The sequence below is a fragment of the Hemicordylus capensis genome, chromosome 5 (genome assembly GCF_027244095.1).
Source record: "Hemicordylus capensis ecotype Gifberg chromosome 5, rHemCap1.1.pri, whole genome shotgun sequence".
Classification (NCBI taxonomy): domain Eukaryota; kingdom Metazoa; phylum Chordata; class Lepidosauria; order Squamata; family Cordylidae; genus Hemicordylus; species Hemicordylus capensis.
In genome coordinates, this window is record NC_069661.1 from 18642725 (window position 1) to 18665821 (window position 23097).

The 23097-nt window shown below is 45.5% G+C and overlaps 1 protein-coding gene across 1 annotated transcript; it reads right to left on the reverse strand.

The window, feature by feature from the left end:
• Positions 1-656: 656 nt before the first annotated feature.
• On the reverse strand, positions 657-21893 carry LOC128325885 (placenta-specific gene 8 protein-like). Its single transcript, XM_053251732.1, has 5 exons — positions 21666-21893; positions 12725-12851; positions 5868-5992; positions 2806-2914; positions 657-1120 (listed from the first exon to the last, which is right to left on the reverse strand). The coding sequence occupies exons 2-4, from the start codon at positions 12828-12830 to the stop codon at positions 2810-2812; spliced, it is 336 nt and encodes a 111-aa protein (XP_053107707.1). The 5' UTR covers positions 12831-12851; positions 21666-21893; the 3' UTR covers positions 657-1120; positions 2806-2809.
• Between the last annotated feature and the right edge of the window lie 1204 nt (positions 21894-23097).

The window sequence follows — 23097 nt, forward strand, 5'->3', positions numbered from 1 at the left end:
CGGTTTGAATTTGAAATGGGTTCTTTATTTCAAGAAACGGCCCCAAGTGGCCCCATACTCTAAGGCAGGGATGCTCAACTTCAGCCCTCCTGCAGATGTTGGCCTACAATCCCCACAATGCTTGGCTATTGGCCACTGTGGCTTGGGATTATGGGAGCTGTAGTTCAAAAACAGCTGGGGGCTGAAGTTGAGCATGCCTGCTCTAAGGGCTCACAAGTAGTTTCCCATTCAAATACAAACCAGGGCAGACACTACTTAGCAAAGGGAACAATTCATGCTTGCTACCACAAGACCGTCACCTTAAGTGGTGCAGCGGGGAAATGCTTGACTAACAAGCAGAAGGTTGCCGGTTTGAATCCCCGCTGCTACTATATTGAGCAGCTGTGATATAGGAAAATGCTGAAAGGCATCAACTCAATGGCAAACCCCTCCTGTATTCTAACAAAGAAAACCACAGGGCTCTGTGGGCACCAGGAGTCGAAATAGACTTGATGGCACACTTTACCTTACCACAAGACCAGCTCTCCAATCTCTTGGCTACTCCACGTACACAAAGGTAGGAAGCCGAGAAGCTTTGGCCAGAAATATTCATTTTACTTAGACCAGCAGTAAACGTTAAGCATGTTGCATCAATAATTCAAGCAAAATTATCTAAGAAGTGTGCAGTTGCCTTTTATTAATTTCTAAAAACATTTCCAGTAACAAAATGACATATTCACGGCGGGGGGGGGGCAGTGTGTGTGTTTTATTCCAGGGCGTTTTTCACACAGTGCTTTTAGCTCACTCCGGAATGGAGGGTCTGTGTTCACATATCAGTCAGATTTATTTCAAAGTCCCTGTGAGCTATCGGGGAGCACTTCACACACAGTTTGGGTTTTTCATTGCATATTAGTGTAGCCTGATTATATCCAGGGTTAAAAAATCCACTTTTTGTGCCAGTCTTTTGGGGGCCACTTCAAACTCACAGTAAAGCCTGCTGTGTGAAAAACGCCCACGTATTAATGTCCAATATATCAACTCCATATATCACTCAAAGCAATGATTGGCTTGATTATGAGGGATGATGATGCATATATGCACAAGAAGCTCCAGGACATACGACTGTGTAATGCCAGCAGATCTGGAAGAAAGAGAAGAGAAAGCATTCTCAGTAGTTTCTTGGACAATTGTTCCATCATAAGCTGCTTTGTGGGCTTCTACAGCAGAAAAATGGCATATTTAAAGTAGACAGGGTCAGTTCGCCTGCTAGGTGAACTAGGCAGTCGTCTAGGGTGCCCAGCGAGAAGGGGCACCAACAGCCCAGGATGTGGGTTGTCCCCATGGACAGAAGTGAGGCAGCGAGTGGGTGCTCCCCATCCTGGCCACCGGCCCGCTCTCCTTGCAGGCCACTGCTCCTCCTGCAGCACATTATACCACGTTGCCGCGTGACGTGGCAATTTCATCATAATGCACCATGGTGGGCCATAGGCAGGAACAGCACAGAGAATGGGTGGGTGATGGGGCCTGCCCACTTGCCCTCCTTGCTGTGGAAGGCTGCCACCCCTGCCACTGGCCTGCTACAGCATGTTATGATGTCACTGCCTTGTGTGGCTACGCCATCATAATAAGCCTTGACAGGCTGGCGGCAGGGAGCAGTGGCCTGTCGCGGTGAGGAGAGCTAGTAGGCAGGCGGACAAGCGATGCAGACTGCTCCCTGTCCAGCAAGAGGCATCCACATGGACAAATGAGGCTCAGGGTGCACATGTGGGCAAGCAGGGCACAGGACACCCGCGACCCTTGTGGCACCACTAAGCCCTGAAAGTAGAAAAATGGAAATGTGTATATACACTGCCCTGAGCCATTTTTGGAAGGGCGGTATAGAAATCGAATAAATAAATAAATAAGCAAATCTTGGGACGAGGGTTCCCTGTAACAGGGACTCCTAGATATTGTTGACTACAATGCCCATATTCCCCATCCAAAGGCCACTGCAGCAGCGAATGCTGGGAGTTGTAGTCAACAACATCTGAGAATCCCTGTTAGGAGGAGCACTGCTTGGGACCAAATTATGCCATACATAACAAAACCCCAAGGGCAACAGCTGCTGTTGCTTCTTCTAAATCACGGATTTAGGGGCAAAATCTGCTAATTTGGCAAAGAGGCACCTTCTTAACGTGGTGATTCTCTTTATTTAGCAGGGGGAGAGTAACTGGCCCTATCCACCCCCAGCACAGTACTTCCAGTGACTCTTGCTGGTGTCTATCTGATGTTTCTTTTTAGATTGTGAGCCCTTTGGGGACAGGGATCCATCTTATTTATTTATTATTTCTTTATGTAAACTGCCCTGAGCCATTTTTTGGAAGGGCGGTATAGAAATCGAATGAATGAATGAATGAATGAAAATTGCCCCCTCCCTGCCTCTATGGTCCCATGTAGGTTCCTCCACTTGCCTTGCTGGTTTTTAGAAAAGAAGAGAGCAGCACTTCTGGTTGGAATCATGCCTCTGTTGCACACATTTGCATGCATATGTAGTTAGTCCATCAATATGTAGAGTAACAATTCACTTAGAGGGGAGAAAGGATAGGGACCACCCAGGGACACCATTGGGGCAGGGCCCCCTGGCAACCCCCGTGATTAAGAATCAAGCCAGCTCTTGCCTCCATAGCTCTATCTTTTTGTGATCATGCCAGAGAATGTTTGGCTTTTACATGTTTTAGATTCTGCTCTAAAGGGCTTTGTCATTGATTATAATCAACAGGGCCATTGTACCAGATGGTCATTCTATGCCCATTTCCCCCATCATTAAGCCCTGCGGACAAAACATACCTTCCTAGAATATCCCCATTTCTTTCCTTTTGTTGATGTCTCTTTTGAGCTGGCAAAGGGAACAGAGAGGGCAGCACCCGGTAGCGAAGAAGTCCCCTAGCAGGGATCCCTGTGGAAGAGAAAAACAGTTAGCATTGACGTGGTTGGTTCAGAAGAGAAAATTAGGAACATAGGGAGCTGCCTCCTACTGAGTCAGACTCTTGGTCCATCAAGCTCAGTATTGTCTACACTGACGGGCAGAAACTCCCGAAGGCAGGCACAGAGCCAGACGGCCTGCAGCCTGGGCCCCACTCACCTCACCCCCTGCGTCTGACATCAGACGTGGGGGTGTGTGGTCTGGCTCCCGAACGGAGCCGCGCAGCTCCGTTCAGGAGTTCGAGTCCAGCTGGTGCCACAAACACAGTGGCCATTTAATTCCCCAACGGGGGCTATGCAGCTCCCACTCAGGAGCTAAACTAGCGTCTGACGTCAGATGCTGGGGGTGTTTCGGGGCCGCGAGGCACGGCCCCTTATTGGCGGCAGCCCGGGTTCTTTGAACCTATCCGCCCAATGGTAGTTCCACCCCTGACCAGGGTGGACTGTGCTTAGCTAGCTAAGGGGACAAGTCATGCTTGCTACCACTAGACCAGCTCTCCTCTTCTCCCTCCCTCTCTTTTTAATGAAGCAAAGTGTTTTCCTTCCAAGAAGGTCATTTGGCTGCTGACTGTTGGCCTGTCACTGCTATGATTATTAAGCCCTTTTATTGTTCCATGATATCAAGGCTTTTTAAAGTGTTCTGCCATTGTAAGGCACACTCAGCTCATGAAAAGCAGCATAACATTAACATAAACACAAGTCATGGGCTGGAACCTTGTTTCTCTTTTCTAAAAGGGAGATTCAGTATTTCATGTTGCACTTGTAGGGCGGCAAACCCAATCTGGACCTGAACCCAAAAACAATTTGGAGAGGGTTGTTCTTCAACCAGCTTGAATCTTAAGTCTCTCATGTGCTTTGAATTCAAACCAGAAATGAATCTCAAGCACATGGTGACCAGCTTCATATAAATGGTCTAATTTTCAGCAGCTCAGGATGTCCTTTGAAGGGTGGTGAGAAAGCCTCCGTCCCCTCTAAGCGCAGTGGGGCAGGCAAAAGAAGAGATAGCTGTTTCCATTCATTACATGTGCAGAGAATGAATGTGCCTGAAAACGAAAGCTGGAGAATATTCAGCACAGCTCTAATAAAGGTGAATAGCAAGAAACGAAACCTGTTTACCCAGAAACAGCAAACATGATTTACAATGGTAGCTAGCCTAAGATGATGAATGGGTTTCTTAATGTAATGCTGATTACATTATGTTCTTTCAAACTGGTTTCTAAAACTCCCCACTTAACCCTTTATGTAGCATACCATTAAAGTGAAGTAAAGTGTGCCATCGAGTCGGTGTCAACTCCTGGTGACCACAGAGCCCTGTGGTTGTCTTTGGTAGAATACAGGAGGGGTTTACCATTACCATCTCCCGTGCAGTATGAGATGATGCCTATTCTGATTATTTATTTATTTATTTATTTATTTACACAGTCAGACAGGTGTTATTGACTGGTTTGTTTTATCCAGACATCGAGTCCTTCCCAAGGACCTGGGATGCCAGAATTTTATTGTCAATGTTGTTGCTGTTATATTATTATTATTATTAATTTATTATTTATTATTATAATTATATCCCGCTCTCCTCCAAGGAGCCCAGAGCAGTGTGCTACATACTTAGGTTTCGCCTCACAACAACCCTGTGAAGTAGGTTAGGCTGAGAGAGAAGTGACTGGCCTTAGCATCTTCCTATATCGCTGCTTCCTGATATGGGTGTTTTCCAGTGGGGATTCGAACCAGCAACCTCTGGCTTGCTGTTCAAGTCATTTCCCCGCTGTGCCATTAGGTTTTAGGTGTCACACCATCAGGATAAGACAAATTCATACTGTGTTCCTCAGTGGTGTAACTACCTCCCAGCGAAGGTGCACCTGGGTAATTTTGGAGCCTGGACCTAAAGGCCTTTGGAGGCCCCCCCCCCAAATTGATCATCATAATGATCCCCCAGGCAACTACACCACCCAGGACAGACTAAAGAGTATTTGGGGGGGGGGACAGGGACTCTGGAGGCCCTGGACATCGGCCCCTAAGTCCAGGGGTAGGAGCATCTCTGCCTCCCATGGGGCCTGTGCTCAGTAATTGAGCAATGCCCCTCCTTTTTGAGCCCCCATGTAGTGACATCATTATATCACATTGACCAGCCAGGGGGAAATGCAGGCGCCTGTGTTAGCAGTTAGTGGGGTCTGCAGAGCAGCTGGCTGGTAGGTGGGGTGAGCAAGACAGACAGGGTGAGCACGCTGGGTGGACAAGAGGCAAGGCAAGGGAACAGCAAGCAAGCAGGGTGGAGGTGAATAGCAGGCCCTGCTCGGGTGTGGCCCCAACGGTCCACTTTCTTTGGACATGGTCACGTAATGGTAGCCCCACTCTTGGCATTCCTATAATGCTTGCCAAAATAGATTTGCAGAATGACCTCTGTTTAGGTGAAATCTGTTTCCATTTCTCTCTCTCGCCATAGCAGGAGGCTGATACTTTACAAAACTCCACAAATACCTATCTGATCAAGGAGGATAGTATGCATATTGGAATAACTCAGTCATACCACCTTCAACACTGACAAAATTATCATTTGGCTTTAGTCCAAGACAGTGACAGGGCCTATTCACACTATAGACTTAAATGTACACTGTACACAATACACTCTCATTCCACTCCCAGGGAATCCTGGGAACTGTAGTTTTCTGAGGAGGGCTAGAGATCTAAGGGAATACTTGGCATCCTAACCAAACTACAGTTTCCAGAACCCTTTAGGTATAAAAGCAACATGCTGTACAGTGTAGAACTATGTGCAAAGCTGAATATGAGCTATCCTAGACCAGCTTTTAATGGCGAGAGTAGATGAGCTTTGGAGTTACACAAGGCCTTTCGCAGATATGCATTTTCTACACAAGCACTCAAGATTCAAGCAACAAGAGAGGATAGTCAAGGTGAGATGATCCACTTACCGAGATCCCATATTTTGTCCGGTAGAGAGACCTCATTGCCATGGTTGGGCCACAGAGGCAGCATTCATCCATGTCTGAGGCAACCTGGCATCCCAAACACAGGGTACAGAACACGCCACAGAGACCTAGACAGAACCAGAGCAGGGCATGAAAAGCCTCCATTGGGAGTCACTTGTCAGAGTGTATTATTATTATTATTATTATTATTATTATTATTATTATTATTATTATTATTATTATTATTTCTTGTTTACACAGTCAGACAGGTGTTATTGACTGGTTTGTTTTATCCAGACATCAAGTCCTTCCCAAGGACCTGGGATGGCTGAATTTTATCATCAATACTGTGGGTTATTATAGATATCGTCGCAAAATATAGGCTGCTCCCAGTAAAGCTGCTTTTTGTAATTGGCTGATGGTGATTTCTGTGACCCCTATGGTGTTGAGGTGCTCTTCAAGGTCTTTTGGAACTGCACCCAGGGCGCCAATTAGCACTGGGATTATTTCGGTCTTTTTCTGCCACAGCCTTTCAATTTCAATTTGTAGATCTTTGTATTTGGTGATTTTTTTCTATTTCTTTTTCTTCTATTCTGCTATCCCCTGGTATTGCTATGTCGATTATTTTGACTTGTTTTTCTTTCTTCTCAACTACAGTGATATCTGGTGTATTGTGTGGCAGATGTTTGTCTGTTTGTAGTCGGAAGTCCCATAATATTTTTACATCTTCATTTTCTTCAACTTTTTCAATTTTATGGTCCCACCAATGTTTGGCTACAGGTAGCTTGTATTTTTTGCAGATTTTCCAGTGTATCATCCCTGCTACCTTGTCATGCCTTTGTTTGTAGTCAGTCTGTGCGATCTTCTTACAACAGCTGATCAGGTGGTCCACTGATTCATCTGCTTCTTTACAATGGCGGCACTTGCTGTTTGTTGTGGATTTTTCTACTTTCGCTCTTATTGCATTTGTTCTTAGTGCCTGTTCTTGTGCAGCCAGTATTAAACCCTCTGTTTCTTTCTTCAAGTTGCCATTCTTAAGCCATTGCCAGGTCTTGGTGATGTCTGATTTTCCACTTATATTGTACAAATATTGACGATGCAGGGGCTTATTTCTCCATTTTTCTGCTCGCTTCTTGACTTGTTCTTTCTTGTAGGCCTGCTTTGTTTCATTGGTGTTGAATAGTTTCGCGTTATTGACCATTTGAAGTGCATCTTCTTCACTGTCCTTGATATATTCTTCAAGGCCTCTTTTCTCCTCCTCTACTGTTTGATGAACTTGCAGCATTCCTCTTCCACCTGAGCTGCGAGGGAGGTAGAGCCTATCTACATCACTGCGGGGGTGCAGAGCATGATTGAAGGTCATGATTTTCCTGGTCTTACGATCTAGCGTCTCTAGCTCTGCCTGGGTCCAGTCTATTATTCCTGCAGTGTATCTGATAACAGGTATAGCCCAGGTGTTTATGGCTTGTATGGTGTTCCCGCCACTGAGTTTGGACTTGAGGATTTTTCTAACTCTCCTGATGTATTCACTTCCAATTTTTCTTTTAACTTCAGTGTGTGCGATGTTATCAGCCTGGAGAATGCCCAAGTATTTGTAATGTTCTTTCTCTTCCAGGTTCTTGATGTTGCTTCCATTGGGCAGTTCTGTTCCTTCTGTTTTTGTTATTTTCCCTCTGTTCATTATTAATGCAGCACACTTGTCTAGTCCAAACTCCATTGCTATATCGCTACTGAATATACGGACAGTATTCAGCAGTGATTCAATTTCTGACTGGGACTTTCCATACAACTTCAGATCGTCCATGTATAGCAGATGGTTGATTTTACTTGATGTTTTAGATGTTTGGTATCCGAGGCCTGTTTTGTTTAGTATTTGTGAAAGTGGAGTCATGGCGATTACAAACAACAGAGGAGATAGTGAGTCCCCTTGGAAAATGCCTCTTCTAATGCTAACCTGTCCAAGTGTCTCACCATTGATTGTTAACTGTGTACTCCACATGCTCATTGTTTTTTTAATAAATATCTGAATGTTTTTGCTGACACCAGTTGTTTCTAAACATTTTAGTATCCATGTGTGAGGCAATCAATCGAAGGCTTTCTTGTAGTCAATCCATGCAACACTTAGATTGGTTTTTCTTCTCTTGCAATTTTCTAAAATCATTTTGTCACTCAGCAGCTGGTCTTTTGTGCCTCTGGTGTTCGGGCAATTTCCTTTCTGTTCAACTGGAAGCTGTTTGTTAGTTAATAAGTGTTGCATCACTTCATCTGCTATTATTCCAGTTAATAATTTGAACATGGTTGGCAGGCAGGTTATCGGTCTATAATTACTTGGAATTGCACCTTTTGCTGGGTCTTTCATTATGAGACTAGTATTTTTCAGCCCGTTATAATAACGGGGTGCTAGGTTTTTTTGTTTTTTACGCATACGTAATTAACGTTTCTTTCCCCCCCGCCCTTGACTGGTAGGGGGAGGGGACTTTTTCCTGTTTTTTGTTTGTTTTTGGGGGGGGGAGTGTAGTGTGTTAGCACTTGTTTTCTTTTTGTGTGTGTTGGTTAACGGGTGTTTGGGCGGGCGGGCGGGGGGCAGATTGTGATTAGTGCATACTTGGGTCTTAGACATTAACTTTTAAGGGCAGGGCTTTTCCACCGCTGCCGTTTCTTCCCTCCCGGGCGGCTCCAACATTAATTTTAAAGGCAGGGCTCTTCCGCCGCTGCCGTTTATTCCCTCCTGGGCCCCCCCCGACATTAAGTTTAAAGGTAGGGCTCTTCCGCCGCTGCCGTGTCTTCCCTCCCGGCCCCGACATTAACTTTTAAAGGCAGGGCTCTTCCGCCGCTGCCGTTTCTTCCCCCCGGCCCCCCCGACATTAATTTTAAAGGCAGGGCTCTTCCACCGCTGCCGTTTCTTCCCCCCGGCCCCCCCGACATTAATTTTAAAGGCAGGGCTCTTCCGCCGCTGCCGTTTCTTCCCCCCGGCCCCCCCGACATTAATTTTAAAGGCAGGGCTCTTCCGCCGCTGCCGTTTATTCCCTCCTGGCCCAACATTAACTTTTAAAGGCAGGGCTCTTCCGCCGCTGCCGTTTCTCCCCCCCCCCGGCCCCCCGAAATTAATTTTAAAGGCAGGGCTCTTCCGCCGCTGCCGTTTCTTCCCTCCCGGCCCAACATTAACTTTTAAAGGAAGGGCTCTTCCGCCGCTGCCGCTTCTTCCCCCCCGGCCCCCCGACATTAATTTTAAAGGCAGGGCTCTTCCGCCGCTGCTGTTTATTCCCTCCTTGCCCCCCCCGACATTAAGTTTAAAGGCAGGGCTCTTCCGCCGCTGCCGTGTCTTCCCGTCCCCTAATCTTGGACAACATGGCCGCCTGTCTCTGGGCGGCCGTATCTTTTTCGGCAGTTCTAAGCATGCGCTCCGCGCATGCTCAGAACTGCCGAAAAAGACACGGGCGCACGGGATCACGCTGAAGCCTTTTATTATATAGGATGAGTTTTCCCAGCTGTTAGCCATTGTTCAATATCACCGCCCTGCAAAATGTGATTGAACTGTTTTGATAGTTGTTTATGAAGGCTTGTTAGGTTTTTAAGCCAAAAGCCATGCAGTTCATCGTCGCCTGGCGCAGTCCAATTTTTAATTTTCTTTGCTCTTTCACTTATTAATTCTGGTGTTATTATTAGATCTTGCATTTGTTGGTTACATTTTTTGTCCTTTTTCATCCAGCCTGCTTTTTTATTATAATCTATTGGGTTGTCCCATAATTTCCCCCAGAATTGCACTGTTTCTTCTTTATTTGGTGTTTCTACGTTTCTTGCAGTTTCTCCTTCTATGCTTTGGTAGAAACGTCTCTGATTCAACTGGAATTGGAGATTCTGCCTGTGTTGTGTAATTCTGGCTTCGTATCTGCTAATCTTCTTTGACACTGCTGTTATTTGCTGCTTTATTATTTCCAGGACTTCTCTAATTTTCCTTGAATCTAGGTGGTATTTTTGGATCAGATCCTGTTTGGTGTTTTCATTCTTCAGCTTCTTGTCTTTCATATCTTTCAATTTACTAGCATCTGATCTAAGCCTGGAGATTTTATTTTCTAATCTAATCTTCCATTTAGGTGATGTACTGGTTTCTTTTTTTACAGATCCACTGATCTTATATCCGAGCTCTTGTGTTGTTATTGTTGCTGCACTGTACATTAGTTGGTTTGTTCCTTGCAAATTATTGGTTGTTATTTCTGCAAGTGCAGAATTGACATCTTTTAAACTAGAGTATTAGTGGCTAGTGCCGTGTGTGTGTGCAACAAAAGAAGCAGTGCAGTTGCTGTATTCCAGAATTTATAGCTATATTTATATACCGCCTTTTGTCCTAAGGCCCCAGGGCAGTTAGCAACAAGATAACAGAATAAAATTCAATAAAACAATAAAACTCAATTTTAAAAAAACCTATAAACAGAACAAAACATAGCTAAACATTTTAAAAGATGCATGCAGGGAGAGCTCATTGGCCAAGAACCTGAATAAGAAGGACAGTCTTCACTCTGCTCCTGAAGAGCTGGGAGAGAAGGAGGCATGCGGGTTTCATCCATGAGTGAGTTCCATGGAATAAAGCAGCACAGTCATTTGCCCAAGAGAAGGCAATTTTATCCATTTCTCCTTCCCTCTGAAGCACTCTTTACCATCCAAAAATATGTCCCTGCAGGCTGTGTGACCCTCAGGGGCATATTTTCAGGTGATATAGAGCAGGGATTCTCAACTTTGGGTCCCCAGATGTTATTGGACTTCAACTCCCATAATCCCCGGCCCCGGTGGCCTTTGGTTGGGGATTATAGGAGTTGAAGTCCAGTTACATCTGTGGACCCAACGTTGAGAATCCCTGCTATAGAGCACTTCAGAGGGAAAGAGCAATCAGCAGAAATGCTCCTTGCCACACATGCGAGCCTGCACGACTTTCCTCTGTAATGCAGCAGCTGGACGTGTGCTTCCTTTCTTGCATGCATGTTACATTAGTCTGGATGACAGCCATTACTATTATTAAAAATATTTACCGCTTTTCAGCAACAACAAAAGTTCACAATGTGGTTTACAGAGCAGAAGGAAGGAGAGGATGGTTCCCTGTCCCCAAGTCTGTAGTTAGGGGAGAACGGGCTCGTGTTCACCCCACTCCCCGGTGGCCCCCTCCTGTGTGCCAGCCACACCCCTGCATGTGATGTCACTTACTGGGGGCGTGGCCAGCAACTGGAAGGGAGCCCTCCAGAGCTCATCTCCCAGGTGGCTTTGTTACTGGCTGAGTGGCTGGGTGTTTTATTTGTTTTATCTGGTGGCCTCATTTCCCAGCTGGCTTCATTGTCCGCTGGGGTAGTCTTTCCCTCTCAAGAACACCTGGCTGACAATGAAGCCAGCTGGGAAATGAAACCACCAGAGCTTGGGGTGAGGGGCAAGCCAGGTGGCCCCCAGGACCAGGTCAGCTTGGGTTCTTTGAACCAGTCTGCCCAGTTATAGCTCTGCCCCCACCTGTCCGAAAATGACTCACAATTTAAAAAGAAACACACAAGGGAGACAACAGCCACAGCCATTGGAGGGATGCTGTGCTGGGGTTGGATAGGGCCAATTGCTCTCTGCCTGCTAAATACAAGAAAGCCACCACTTTAATAGGTGCCTCATTAGCAGAGGTATAATCTCCAAGCCTTATTAAATATCACAGATGTCAGCTTCTAACAAAGGTTCTTGGGCGAATCCACTGTGTACTTCCCTCCATTGTGGAGACATAGAAAGCACATTTCATCTAGAATGCGCATTTCAATGAGACAGACTTGGAGAGGAAGCATCGTTACGCCACTTCTTTAGAACTCCTTGTAGACTCTCATAATTCCACCCTCCTGCCCTGCTGCAGCAAAGGTACTCCCATTTACCTCTGCTATTCCTTAGCATGCTTTACTTCCTTTTCAGCCACAAAAGGCAGAAAACTTAAGCATGATTACAGGATAATTTTTTCCTTGCTTTTCCCAAAGGAAGCTTGGACCATTGCTCAGTGTTTCCCATGGACTCACAAAGAAGGGAGTCTAATGCCTTTAAGAATCAGCAATAATTTTCTGATATATCCTAGAAGTTCACATTTACCTGCTGCAAGGGAGTTGTGTATTCAACCCTGCTAACTGAGTGAAGAGGCAGCTTTTAAAGTGGCGATTCTGTTAGATTTAGCAGGGGGAGAACAATCCCAGCACAGCATCCCTCCAGTGGCTGCTGTTGGTGTCCACCTTATGTTTCATTTTTAGATTCTGAGCCCTTTGGGGACAGCGGGCCATCTTACTTACTCATTATTTATTTTTCTATGTAAACCACTTTGGAAACATTTGTTGAAAAGCAGCATATAAATAGTAGCAGTTTGCAAGGCTGGGCAGATTGCACAAGTGAGTTGCGCATTCAGCACACACATGACTTCCCACCAGTAGACACTGCTCTAGTTCAGGGTTACCCATCTTGGGACTCCAGATGTGGTTGGACTACAACTCGCATCATCCCCAGCCACGATGGTCAGTGATCCCCAGACTAAAAACATCTGGGGACCCAAGGCTGGGAATCCCCGAAGTACTTGAATGCAAACAATATCTGGTTAAGGAAGAACTGGGGCTTTAGAGTTTTGACAGGTGGCTTGGATTTGTTTATAACAGAAGACAGCATCTGTATGCTGAGGACATAGCCACTCCCACCCAATGGGACCTTCCCTTCCCTTAGTAAACATGCAGCATGTAGAGCACAAAGGCGAGTTATTTCTGTCATTAAATGCGCCTGCACTGGAAAGGCATGAGGTCCAAGACTAACTCAACATTTGCACAAGGCTATGCCAACCCTGCCCAAGATAAAATATTTGCATGGCCACTCACAGACTCCGCAGTCGTCACAGCAATCAAATAAGTCCGTCTGCCACTGGCCGCTGCCTTGCTGGACAATCACGACCCCTGGCTGGTTCATCACAGGATAGGTGCTCATTTTCAGGGCCACTGCTTAATACTGAGGGGGAGGGGAGGGAGGAAAAGGGCATTTATCAAACAGAACATAAGTGAACAAATGACAACTTGAAATTATAGCACAGCAAAAGCAATGTTTCCCTGGTCCCTGTAAAGACCTTTCCACACATTATATGGCAGCAGACCTGGGGCTGCTGTGACTGATTCTGAACTTGAAGAGAGATCAAGCAACCAGCTCTGGCTCTGATGGGTGTACATGGGGAGCTGCTTTTTACTGAGTCAGAACACTGGTCCATCTAACTCAGTATTGTCTACACAGACTGGTAGCAACCTCTCCAAGGTTGCAGGCAGCCTCTTTCAGCCCTATCTTGGAGATGCTGCCAGGGAGGAAACTTGGAACCTTTTGCATGCAAGCATGAAGATGCTCTTCCCCATTCAAATACAAACCAAGGTGGAACCTGCTTAGCAAAGGGGACAATTCATGTTTCCTACCACAAGCTAAGAGGAGAGCTGGTCCTGTGGTAGCAAGCATGACTTGTCCCCTTAGCTAAGCAGGGTCCACCCTGGTTGCATTTGAATGGGAGACTAGAAGTGTGAGCACTGTAAGCTATTCCCCTGAGGGGATGGAGCCACTCTGGGAAGAGCAGAAGGTTCCAAGTCCCCTCCTGGCATCACCAAGGTAGGGCTGAGAGAGATTCCTGCCTGTAACCTTGGAGAAGCTGCTGCCAGTTTGTGTAGACAATACTGAGCCAGATAGACCAATGGTCTGACTTGGTATAGGGCAGCTTCCTATGTTCCTAAGCCCAGCTCTCCTCTCTAATTGTATGATAGCTGCATTTGCCTCAATCGCACATTACATCTTAAGGTGTGACTATAAAGCATGCCAAGAACCACTTCACTCTCTTCTTTTCTTATGGATGTGAGAATTCCAGCATCCACATGGGAGCCTCCCTTAATTCAAGATGTTCCCCATTCATTTGAATTGAAAAAGAGGATCCATGATCCCATGCCGGTAAGATAACCAGCTTGCAAGCAGTCCCGGCTTTAGCAGTACTTTGTTAACTACGAAATGTAGCAGATGCAACTTGCCCTGACAAGGAGATCTCATGGTGAGAAAAGCCTCACTTGCTTAGTTTTTGTGCATCAAACTGTCATGAAAAGCTGTTGAAGGTAGCAACAGTGGAGTTCCCAAGACCTCTCAAAGAGCTACAATTCCCAGGGTTCTATCACTGCTAACAGTGGTACACAAGTATGCTCGTGACAAATTAAATTTTTAGCAGAGAAAGGCCTTATTCATACAGCCATTTGAATCTAGATTTCATGTGGGTTACCAACATTGATGTGATTGTGTGAACCCATGCCAAGGTGGTTTATGACCTGAGATGCCCACTTTGGCATGGGTTCACCCAATCACGTCAATGTTGGTAACTCACATTAAACCTAGATTCAGATGATTGTTTGAGCAAGGCCAATATCAAAATGGACATTTCTGTATGAAGAATGGAGGGGAAAGTGATATGAAAGAAGTCCTTGGGAGACTAAGACACCGATACCAAACCTGTTTGAGTATTTTTTACTTTTTCATGTCAGTTGGAAAAATACTTTACACAAGAAACACACCTCTTTGTGCAAACACAAATTCATTAAAAGGCAAAGAACTTTGTCAGTACTTCATGCAGAAAAATACAGAAGCAAGCATGTTAGTTAATAAACATTAAAATGTGCAGCTCTTTGAGAAAAGGTAACAGACAAAAGCAATTTCTTAGGACTTCACTGGAGCACCAATCTGAACCTTTGGAGGACCCCTGGTCTGAAATGCTTTTGGGTGGCAGACCCAGTTCCGTTCAGCCTGATTTGAAGTGATTGCTTTGGAGTTGAGACTTCAACCCGGCCTAGCCTAGCCAAAGCAACACCAAACTGAAGGGTCAAGTTCAATGTGAACCAGAAGGCAGTTGGAGTCAAATCTCATTGGTTTCATTCAGGTTGACTGGTGACAGTTTGGCATCCAAAAGCATTGCCGAATTTTATGCATTGCAGAACTCTATGATTTACAATTTATTTTGAGGCTGCACTTCTATGTATTTCCACTTGAACAACACTGCACTCAATGGGACTTACTTTGGAGTATATAGGATCAATTGTCATTTCCCCCCAAAATAGGGCTATTTCTAAATAATAAAATACATGCATGCATGCATACATACTTCTTATATAATGCTGTTAGGGTCATACTACACATTAAATGTGTAGAATGTATTGTGCTTAATGCCGACATAGTTGTTTCTTGGTCCTCATTTGCACACCAATGGCGCTAGTCTTCTCATGGAACACAGTGGCTGCAAAGGCGCTCTGTCTAGATCAGGTCTGTGGGAGTAGGCAGGTTTAAAGTCCTCCTCCCTGCCCCCCCCACACCCGCCCTGATCTGGCTGCTATGGAGTTTGAAAGAAGCACACGTCAGTGTAAAGCAAGGGCTTAACATGTAGTTTGACCCTTAGAATGTGCAAAGGTGGTGAACCACCCAGAGATCCATTTATTATTGGGCGGAGAATAAATAACGTTTTTTCTTTTTATTTCTATTAGTAGTTATTGTAGTAATAGTATTAAAATGCGTGAAGAGTTGGCAGTCTGAATGAGGGCAGACCCCTCCCTGCTGTTGTTCAGAATTTAAACTTTATGACTAAAATCCTGTGAGCGTCAGCTATTGTACAAACACTCTTACACTCTTAAGGTTGAACGTTCTAAAGCTTAATCTTGTTAACCTTTAGCTAATTCAACGGCGCTATCAAGCAACGGTGGAATTTGCTCTTGCTGCAGAACCTAGATAGGGTCCTGGTAGGACAGATGGAGTAATCTACCCCTGCTACATTTGCCAGCCCCACCCTTTTCTTTGGGCTTTGGCTGGAGCACTTTCGCACCCTTTGGCCCCAGTGGCTTCATAGATAAGAGAAGCCAAGAGGGTGTCATGCTTTGAGGACAGAGGGAGGCATGACCCTTCCCCGCCAAGTGCCATGTGAGTGTCCTTGAATTGTATTGCTGCAAGACGGATGCCCGTGTGAATGGCTAATCACTATTATCCTGCCCTCAGGCGATGCCAGCTCAGAAGCCGGGATTTGTCAAAAGAATTAATAGTCTTTAATGGTCCACTGATGCTTCCTTAATGCTTCTTTCGTTTTATGATGCTTCCTTAATTTTAAGCTGTTTTACTGTTTTTATTCTGCAGTGTTGCTTTAATTGTTTTTATATTTAAAATTATGTACCCTGCCTAGGTATACACATATCAGGTAGTATATAATACGACAGACAGAGAGATAGATAAAGGGAGATTTCTCTGAAGCGGAAAACCATCAAAGCTTGTAAGGTGAGGCATCTTATTCCTCAGCTGGGAGTTATTCGCACATGGCTTCATGCTTTGGGGTAAATGTTGAGCGAAGCCATGTCGAATCACACTCACGGCATTGAGGGAAGCAGCCCCTCCCCTCTGCTCTCAGGTTTTGTTTTGATGCAAGTTCACATGGCATGCCTCCGTGATTTCCTTCTAGCCAATGGGGGCCGTGGGAGGGGGGGAGAGCACAATTACTAAAGAGCTATATTTGCATTTCTAAAGGGAGTATCCCTCTTATCATGCTAATGATTCTACTTCAGTGCCTCTCCCTATTTGCACCAGTTTTCAGAAAAAGTAGCTTAAGACCAGCATTTTAAAACCCCAGAAATACATCAAGATAAGCTAGAATTTGCAAGACAAAGCCCGATTTGTGTGTGGAATGGTTCCAAGGATCTCGAAGGGACTTTGGGGTAAGTTTGGCTGGTGTTTGAACGCACACACTCTCTTCTGAAGGAGATTCGGAGCAGAAGCCATGTCTGTAAAGCCTCCTGCTTAGATGGCCTGTTTTTTGAGTGAAGAGAAATGTGTTTTTACAACTTGCGGGGAGACACTGGAATCTGGGGCAGAGGGGATGTGAATGCCCCAGCTGGCCACCCACCACACTGGCATACTCTATATCCACACCTCCCATTCTCCCTGAGGACAGAGCTTTTCTGCAAAGGCAAATGTTGAATCCAAGGATCAAGAATGCTGGGCAACAATTCAGTATTCTGCAGATGATGAAATAGCATGCTGTTCTTTGTCCTCTTTTTCTTTTTCAATTCCTTATTTGTTTACTTTCCTTATCTCTCTATTGCACACTGCAATATCACATGAAAATGGAAATCCATCTGTTACTCCTGAGGGCAGGGTTAGAACCAACAAGCAGGTTCAGGCTAGATATTAGAGGCAATTTCTTAACCATAAAAGCTGGAACATAGGAATGTAGGAAGCTGCCATATACCGAGTCAGTCCCTCTAACTCAGTATTGTCTACACAGACTGGCAGCAACCTCTCCAAGGTTGCAGGCAGGAGCCTCTTTCAGCCCTATCTTGGAGATGCTGGGGAAGAAACTTGGAACCTAGATGCTCTTCCCAGAGCAGCTCTATCCCCTAAGGGAAATATCTGACAGTGCTCACACATCAAGTCTCCCATTCATGACATGCAACCAGGGCAGACCCTGCTTAGCTAAGGGGACAAGTCATGCTTGCTGCCACAAGACCAGCTCTCTCCTGCTTCTCTCAACTGCCCGCCTTGTGCAAAGGATTTCAGACAGAGGCTAGTGGGCAGCCATCTCTCACGGAAGCTGTAGCAGATTCCTGCTCTGAGCAGGGGTAGGACTAGAAGGAGACCTCCAAGGCCCCTTCCAGCTCTGAACATTCTATGATTTGATGAATGTACAAGCAGCTTGGGCCCTATTAAATGGCGGGAGTCCAGGGTCCAACCCAGATCCTTACCAGGATTAAACCCACTAGCCATACTACCCCAGGCAGGATGAAGAGCAGGGAGAGACCAACACTGGAGCCCAGTGCACACATTTCCCTTAACCAGCTGGGTGAGCTGGAGATAGTAGGTGGAACCATCGGCACGCAACGCTATGCTCTACTACAGAGCATGTGGCCTCCTATTGCACTCCTGGCTGGTAGCCATGGCCAGTTTTGATCCAATGCAACTTTAAGTTCCTATAACTCTTGTCGTGCTGCCACGAACACTCAGATGGCAATAAGGTGCAGTCTTTCTGGCCACCAGCTGCAATCCTTCTGCCCATCCAACCTTACCATGCTCCAGTTCAACCATTCTACCCATGGGTGCCCTCCAACAACTGAGTGCAGAGTCAGGATATGTGAGTCTGGCTTATAATGGGACCATTTCTCTTCCCCCCACCTAAAGAGCAGTGCCGGGGCCCCTGATGTAGAATGCAACCGTGGCACTTATGGGAGGTAGGGTTGGGCTAGAGTTGCCGTATTCTAGCCTTCCAAATCTAGGTGCCTAATCTGCATGTGATGTAAAGTGGCTTGAAAATAATTTTGCATATGCAAATTAGCAGCTGAGCATCGCAGTTGACTTGTATTTGCTCTGGATATCTACCAACAATAGTTGGGGAAGATATCTTTGCCTGACCATTTTCCTTGACGTATTAACAGCAGCAATAGAACAACAACAACAAAATGCACAGCTTTTTAATTAAGTCTGCAATTCTGTACACACTTATTTGAGAGAAGACCTGACTGAAACCAACAGTGCTTACTTCTACATAGGCATGCATTGAATGTAAAGCCAAGAAAGTCCTTAAACATTACAATACACAGCCTGGTAGGCAGGTAGTGTTTCACATCAAAAGCAAGTTATCCTCTCAGCTGCTCAATAGAGACCTCCTGCTGATAACAAACAAGGCAACATTCCTCAGGGGGTTACTGTACTTTTAAAATTGAAACCCTCCCAGCAAGCCTCCTGTGCTCTTCCTCTCTTAATCCAAGTCCAGCGGTTGAGCAGAATAGTGACTGCATGTTTCTCTCCATAACTCTGTTTCTACAAAGGCTAGAACTTCACTTTAAAAAAAGAAAGAAAGAAAGCTGGAATCTGGGCAAATCCAGGTGGGCTAAACAATTCGGGTGAGATGCTTGAAATCCTGGTGAAACCCGGAATTCCGGGTGTGTGTGTGTGGCAACTCTAGGCTGAACACTTTCCTGGTGCCATTTTCCTGCTATTATTCAGAGCTATTCACAGCAGCTATTCACAGCAAATAGCTGTTATTCTCAAGGCTGTTCACAGCAAATAGTTGATTTGGAGTGGGGGGAAATGTTATTTTTAAAAAAATTCTTCCCTGCAGTCTCCATTGAGATTGGGCCCTCCATGGCTGCAGTGACAGCAGCAGAAAACAACTGGGGGGGGGATATAAGAGGTGAAGTGCATGTATGGATGGGTTATCCATTTCCCACCAATTAGATTCCTGAAACAGAAATGGGGGACAGGTGTGTGGGGGGCAAACTACTAGTCTGAGGGGCATTTGCCCCCCTCTGGAGCTTCCCATGTGTGGCAGCTTGTTGGAGGAGGTGGGGGGGATGAGGAGGAGGAGGAGGAGGAGAAGAAGAAGAAGAAGAAGAAGAAGAAGAAGAAGAAGAAGAAGAAGAAGAAGAAGAAGAAGAAGAAGAAGAAGAAGAAAGAAGACACTTCCATTTCTTAAAGAAGGCTTAACATGGGGGGTCCTCAACCTTGGGTCCTGCAATGTTGTTGGACGACAGCTGTCAAAATCCCTAGACACAATGGCCAAAGGCTAACGTTGGGAGTTGTAGTCCAGAAACATCTGGGGTTGCTGCCTGAAGTCATGAACTCCTCAGACGATGTAGCCAGTTGTTTGGCCTGAGCAAAAAGGGATACTCTCCATGTTTCAAAACGACAGAAAAACGACAAAGAGGATGATGCTCAGAGAATATGGGGGCAGCCCAGGAGGATCCCCAAGGGGGGAAACAATCACCTGCTTCAGCTTTAACAAGAGAGCAAGCAGCCGATGGCGTGTGGAGATGTGAGCCCAAGAGAGCAAAGAAGAATAGCTGTGAGCAAGCAAGAGGGAAGAAACGGAGGGCGGTGGAGGGCCAGGGCTGCTCTGCCTTTCCTAAGCTGTGTACCAGAAGGATTTTGGCACACTAGCTTGTCATGCAGAGGTGAAAAGAACGGCTCCGGCCAAAACGCCCTCAAGGACACAAAGGAGGCCACTTTTCTCTTGATCTGGTTGCCATTCATGCACAGTTGCTGCCTAGTGCAATGCAGAAGGTGGTGGCATATGCAGAAGCACCGTTTGTTGCAGCACTTTAAAATGGCAAGTAATTCCTAATCCTTGTATTTGTGGAGAAAAGCCTAGAAACCAGAAGGGGGCTGCAAGGAGACCAGAATTCTGATTCTGCCAGCCATAGAATTCCTTGCACTCCTCTTATACATGGATTGTCTCCCTTCTCCCTCCATATATTATTTAAACTTAAGATCCTCAGGCACTAGCAGAAATATAGCATCTAAGCCCTGCTGAAAGCAATGGCATGGGATTTAGTTGTGCTGCTGGACTTCCATTGCATTTGCAACTCAATCCTGTCTGTGAGCATTTCCAGATGGGGCTTTTAGCTGCTCCCTTCTCCTCCGAAATGGAGAATGTGTGTGCACAAATTGGCCAGATTTACACAGGAACATTGGAAGATGCCATTTACCGAGTCAGACCATTGGTCCATTTAGCTCAATATTGTCTACACAGACTGACAGCGGCATCTCCAAGCCAGGTTGCAGGCAGGAGTTTCCCTCAGCCCTATCTTGAAGATGCCAAAGAGGGAACTTGGAACCTTGAGCATGCAAGCAGGTAGGTGCTCTTCCCAGAGTGGCCCCATCCCCTGGGGAAATATCTTGCTGTGCTAACACATGTAGTCTCCCATTCATATTCAACCAGGGTGGACTCTGCTTAGCAAAGTGGACAAGACATGTTTGCCCAAAGTCCCTCCAAGTTATTGGGGAGCACTCCAGATACGGTTTGGGTTTTTCATTGCACTTTAGAGAATAGCCCAATTTATGTCGAGGGGTGGGGGATCCAATTTTGCATCAGTTTTTTGGAGCAAATTCAAACTCACAGTAAAGCCTCGCAGATAACCTGTGGTAAAGCCTGCTGTCTGGAAATGCTCCATGTTTTCTCAGAAATAAGTTCCACTGAACCCACTGATTTCTGCAGGCCATCCCACTCCCCTGCCATCAGACTGCCAGTTTCATGCAGGCAACCGTACATAGTATTTCAACCTTAGTCATGACTAATGTTTGCTAGATTGCTTCTATGACATTCTCCTCAACTGTTCTTGGACTTCCCAGCAACTTCCAAATGTTGGTGAAGCCCCTCTTTTGCAACTAGAATATATAAGGATTACCAAACCAATGTAATTCAGATTTGCCTAATAGACAAATATATTTGGGTAGCCAATTCGGGGTCTTCTGACTGTAAAATTAGCATGTCTACATACACATAGAACAATCCAGAATTTTCACTCGAGGCACAAATGACCAGGCTCAAACTATCATACTTTGGACCCATTACGCAAAAACCCAGCTCCCTTGAGAAGTCCATAATGCTGGGAAACGTTGAAGGAAAGAGGACGACCAGCAACAAGGTGGATGGACTTGATCACGACAGCAATTAATGCACCACTGAGAGACCTTAAAGGCCAAGTTGAACACAGATCATCTGGGAGAGAATCTATCTATGTGGCCACTAAGTGTTGACACCGATTTGATGGCACTTAATCAATCACTCAATCATGTACACATATATACTCTTCAGATATGCACACAAGCAGAATTGATTACAAGTTCCACTTGCATCTTCTAGCGTTCTGAAAAGAAAACCAATAGCTACTTTGACCACAGCTTCCTTGCTCAGAAGAACTCCAACTCATCTCCTAAGTAAAGTACTCTTCAATATTTACAGAAAAAACACATTGTAATTATTACAATGGACTGAATGCCACTTACCAAGCACGTAGAATGACACGGTGATCCTTCTCAGTTGAAGTCAAGTGTAACTACAGAGATATTTTATTGTACCAGCCAACTTTTGTAGCTTTCCAACGCTGTAATTGGCTGCTTGTGTACAAGGAAGTTGAGGTCAAAATCATTCAAGCTGATAGTTGCTTCCTCTTACTCAGCCAACAGCTTTGTTATAATGCAAAAGAAGACTTCATGTAAACGTAAAAGCCCAAAATTTCACATAGTCAACCCTTATTTATACTGGAGGGGGATGTTGCTTATTCACGTCTTATTTAATGTGCTTTGTATGAACAGGAAATAGGTGGGTTGGGTATTGCATGGGAGCAAAAGTTCAGAGAGTTCTGGTTTGGTAATTCATTTTAAATTAGGGTCTCTGCTTTAACCCATCTTTCTGTCAGAGAATGAAGTTAATGCTTTACTTCCAATAGGACATAAAACAGAGTATGAAGTTCGGAGTGCTCACTGTTTTTTTTAAATATGCAAGGGCTCCTTGCCTACAGCTGTGCAACAGACAGCAGTTCAACAGGTAATGATTTCCCTGGCATGGATAAGCAGTGAAAAACTGCATTGGCCCAAATGTCTGCATGCCCTACAACTATTAGAGGCAGTAGAGGAAAATGTAGCCTAATTTTAAACATCATGTCTCATTCTTACTTAAGGCAGGGGGTTCTCAAACATGAGTCCCCAGATGTCATTTTATTTTTATTTATTTGATTTATTTTTACATTTATATCCCACTCTTCCTCCAAGGAGCTTATGTTTATCCTCACAACAACCCTGTGAGGTGGGTTAGGCTGAGACTGGCCCAGAGTCACCCACTGAGCTTTATGGCTGAATGGGGATTTGAACTCGGGTCTTCCCAGTCCTAGTCCAACACTCTCACCACTACACCATTGTGGCTGAGGATTATGGAAGTAGAAGCCCAAGAACATCTGGGGACCATCTGGGGACAAAGAAGGCCTGAGAGGAGAGCTGGTCTTGTGGTAGCAAGCATGACTTGTCCCCTTAGCTAAGCAGGGTCCACCCTGGTTGCATATGAATGGGAGACTTGAGGTGTGAGCACTGTAAGATATTCCCCTCAGGGGATGGAGCCACTCTGGGAAGAGCAGAAGGTTCCAAGTTCGCTCCCTGGCTTCACCAAGATAGGGCTGAGAGAGATTCCTGCCTGCAACCTTGGAGAAGCCGCTGCCAGTCTGTGAAGACAATACTGAGCTAGATGGACCAATGGTCTGACTCAGTATATGGTAGCTTCCTATGTTCCTATGTTCCTATGACCCAAGTTTGAGAAACCCTGCTACAAGGAAGTAAAAGGAAGCAAAACACTTATTTCTTGGAGGTGCAGCACAGACTCACTGGCAGACTCACAAATATCACAGTATTGTAGCTTCCTTACTTTGGTGTTTGCTCCCTCCTTTCT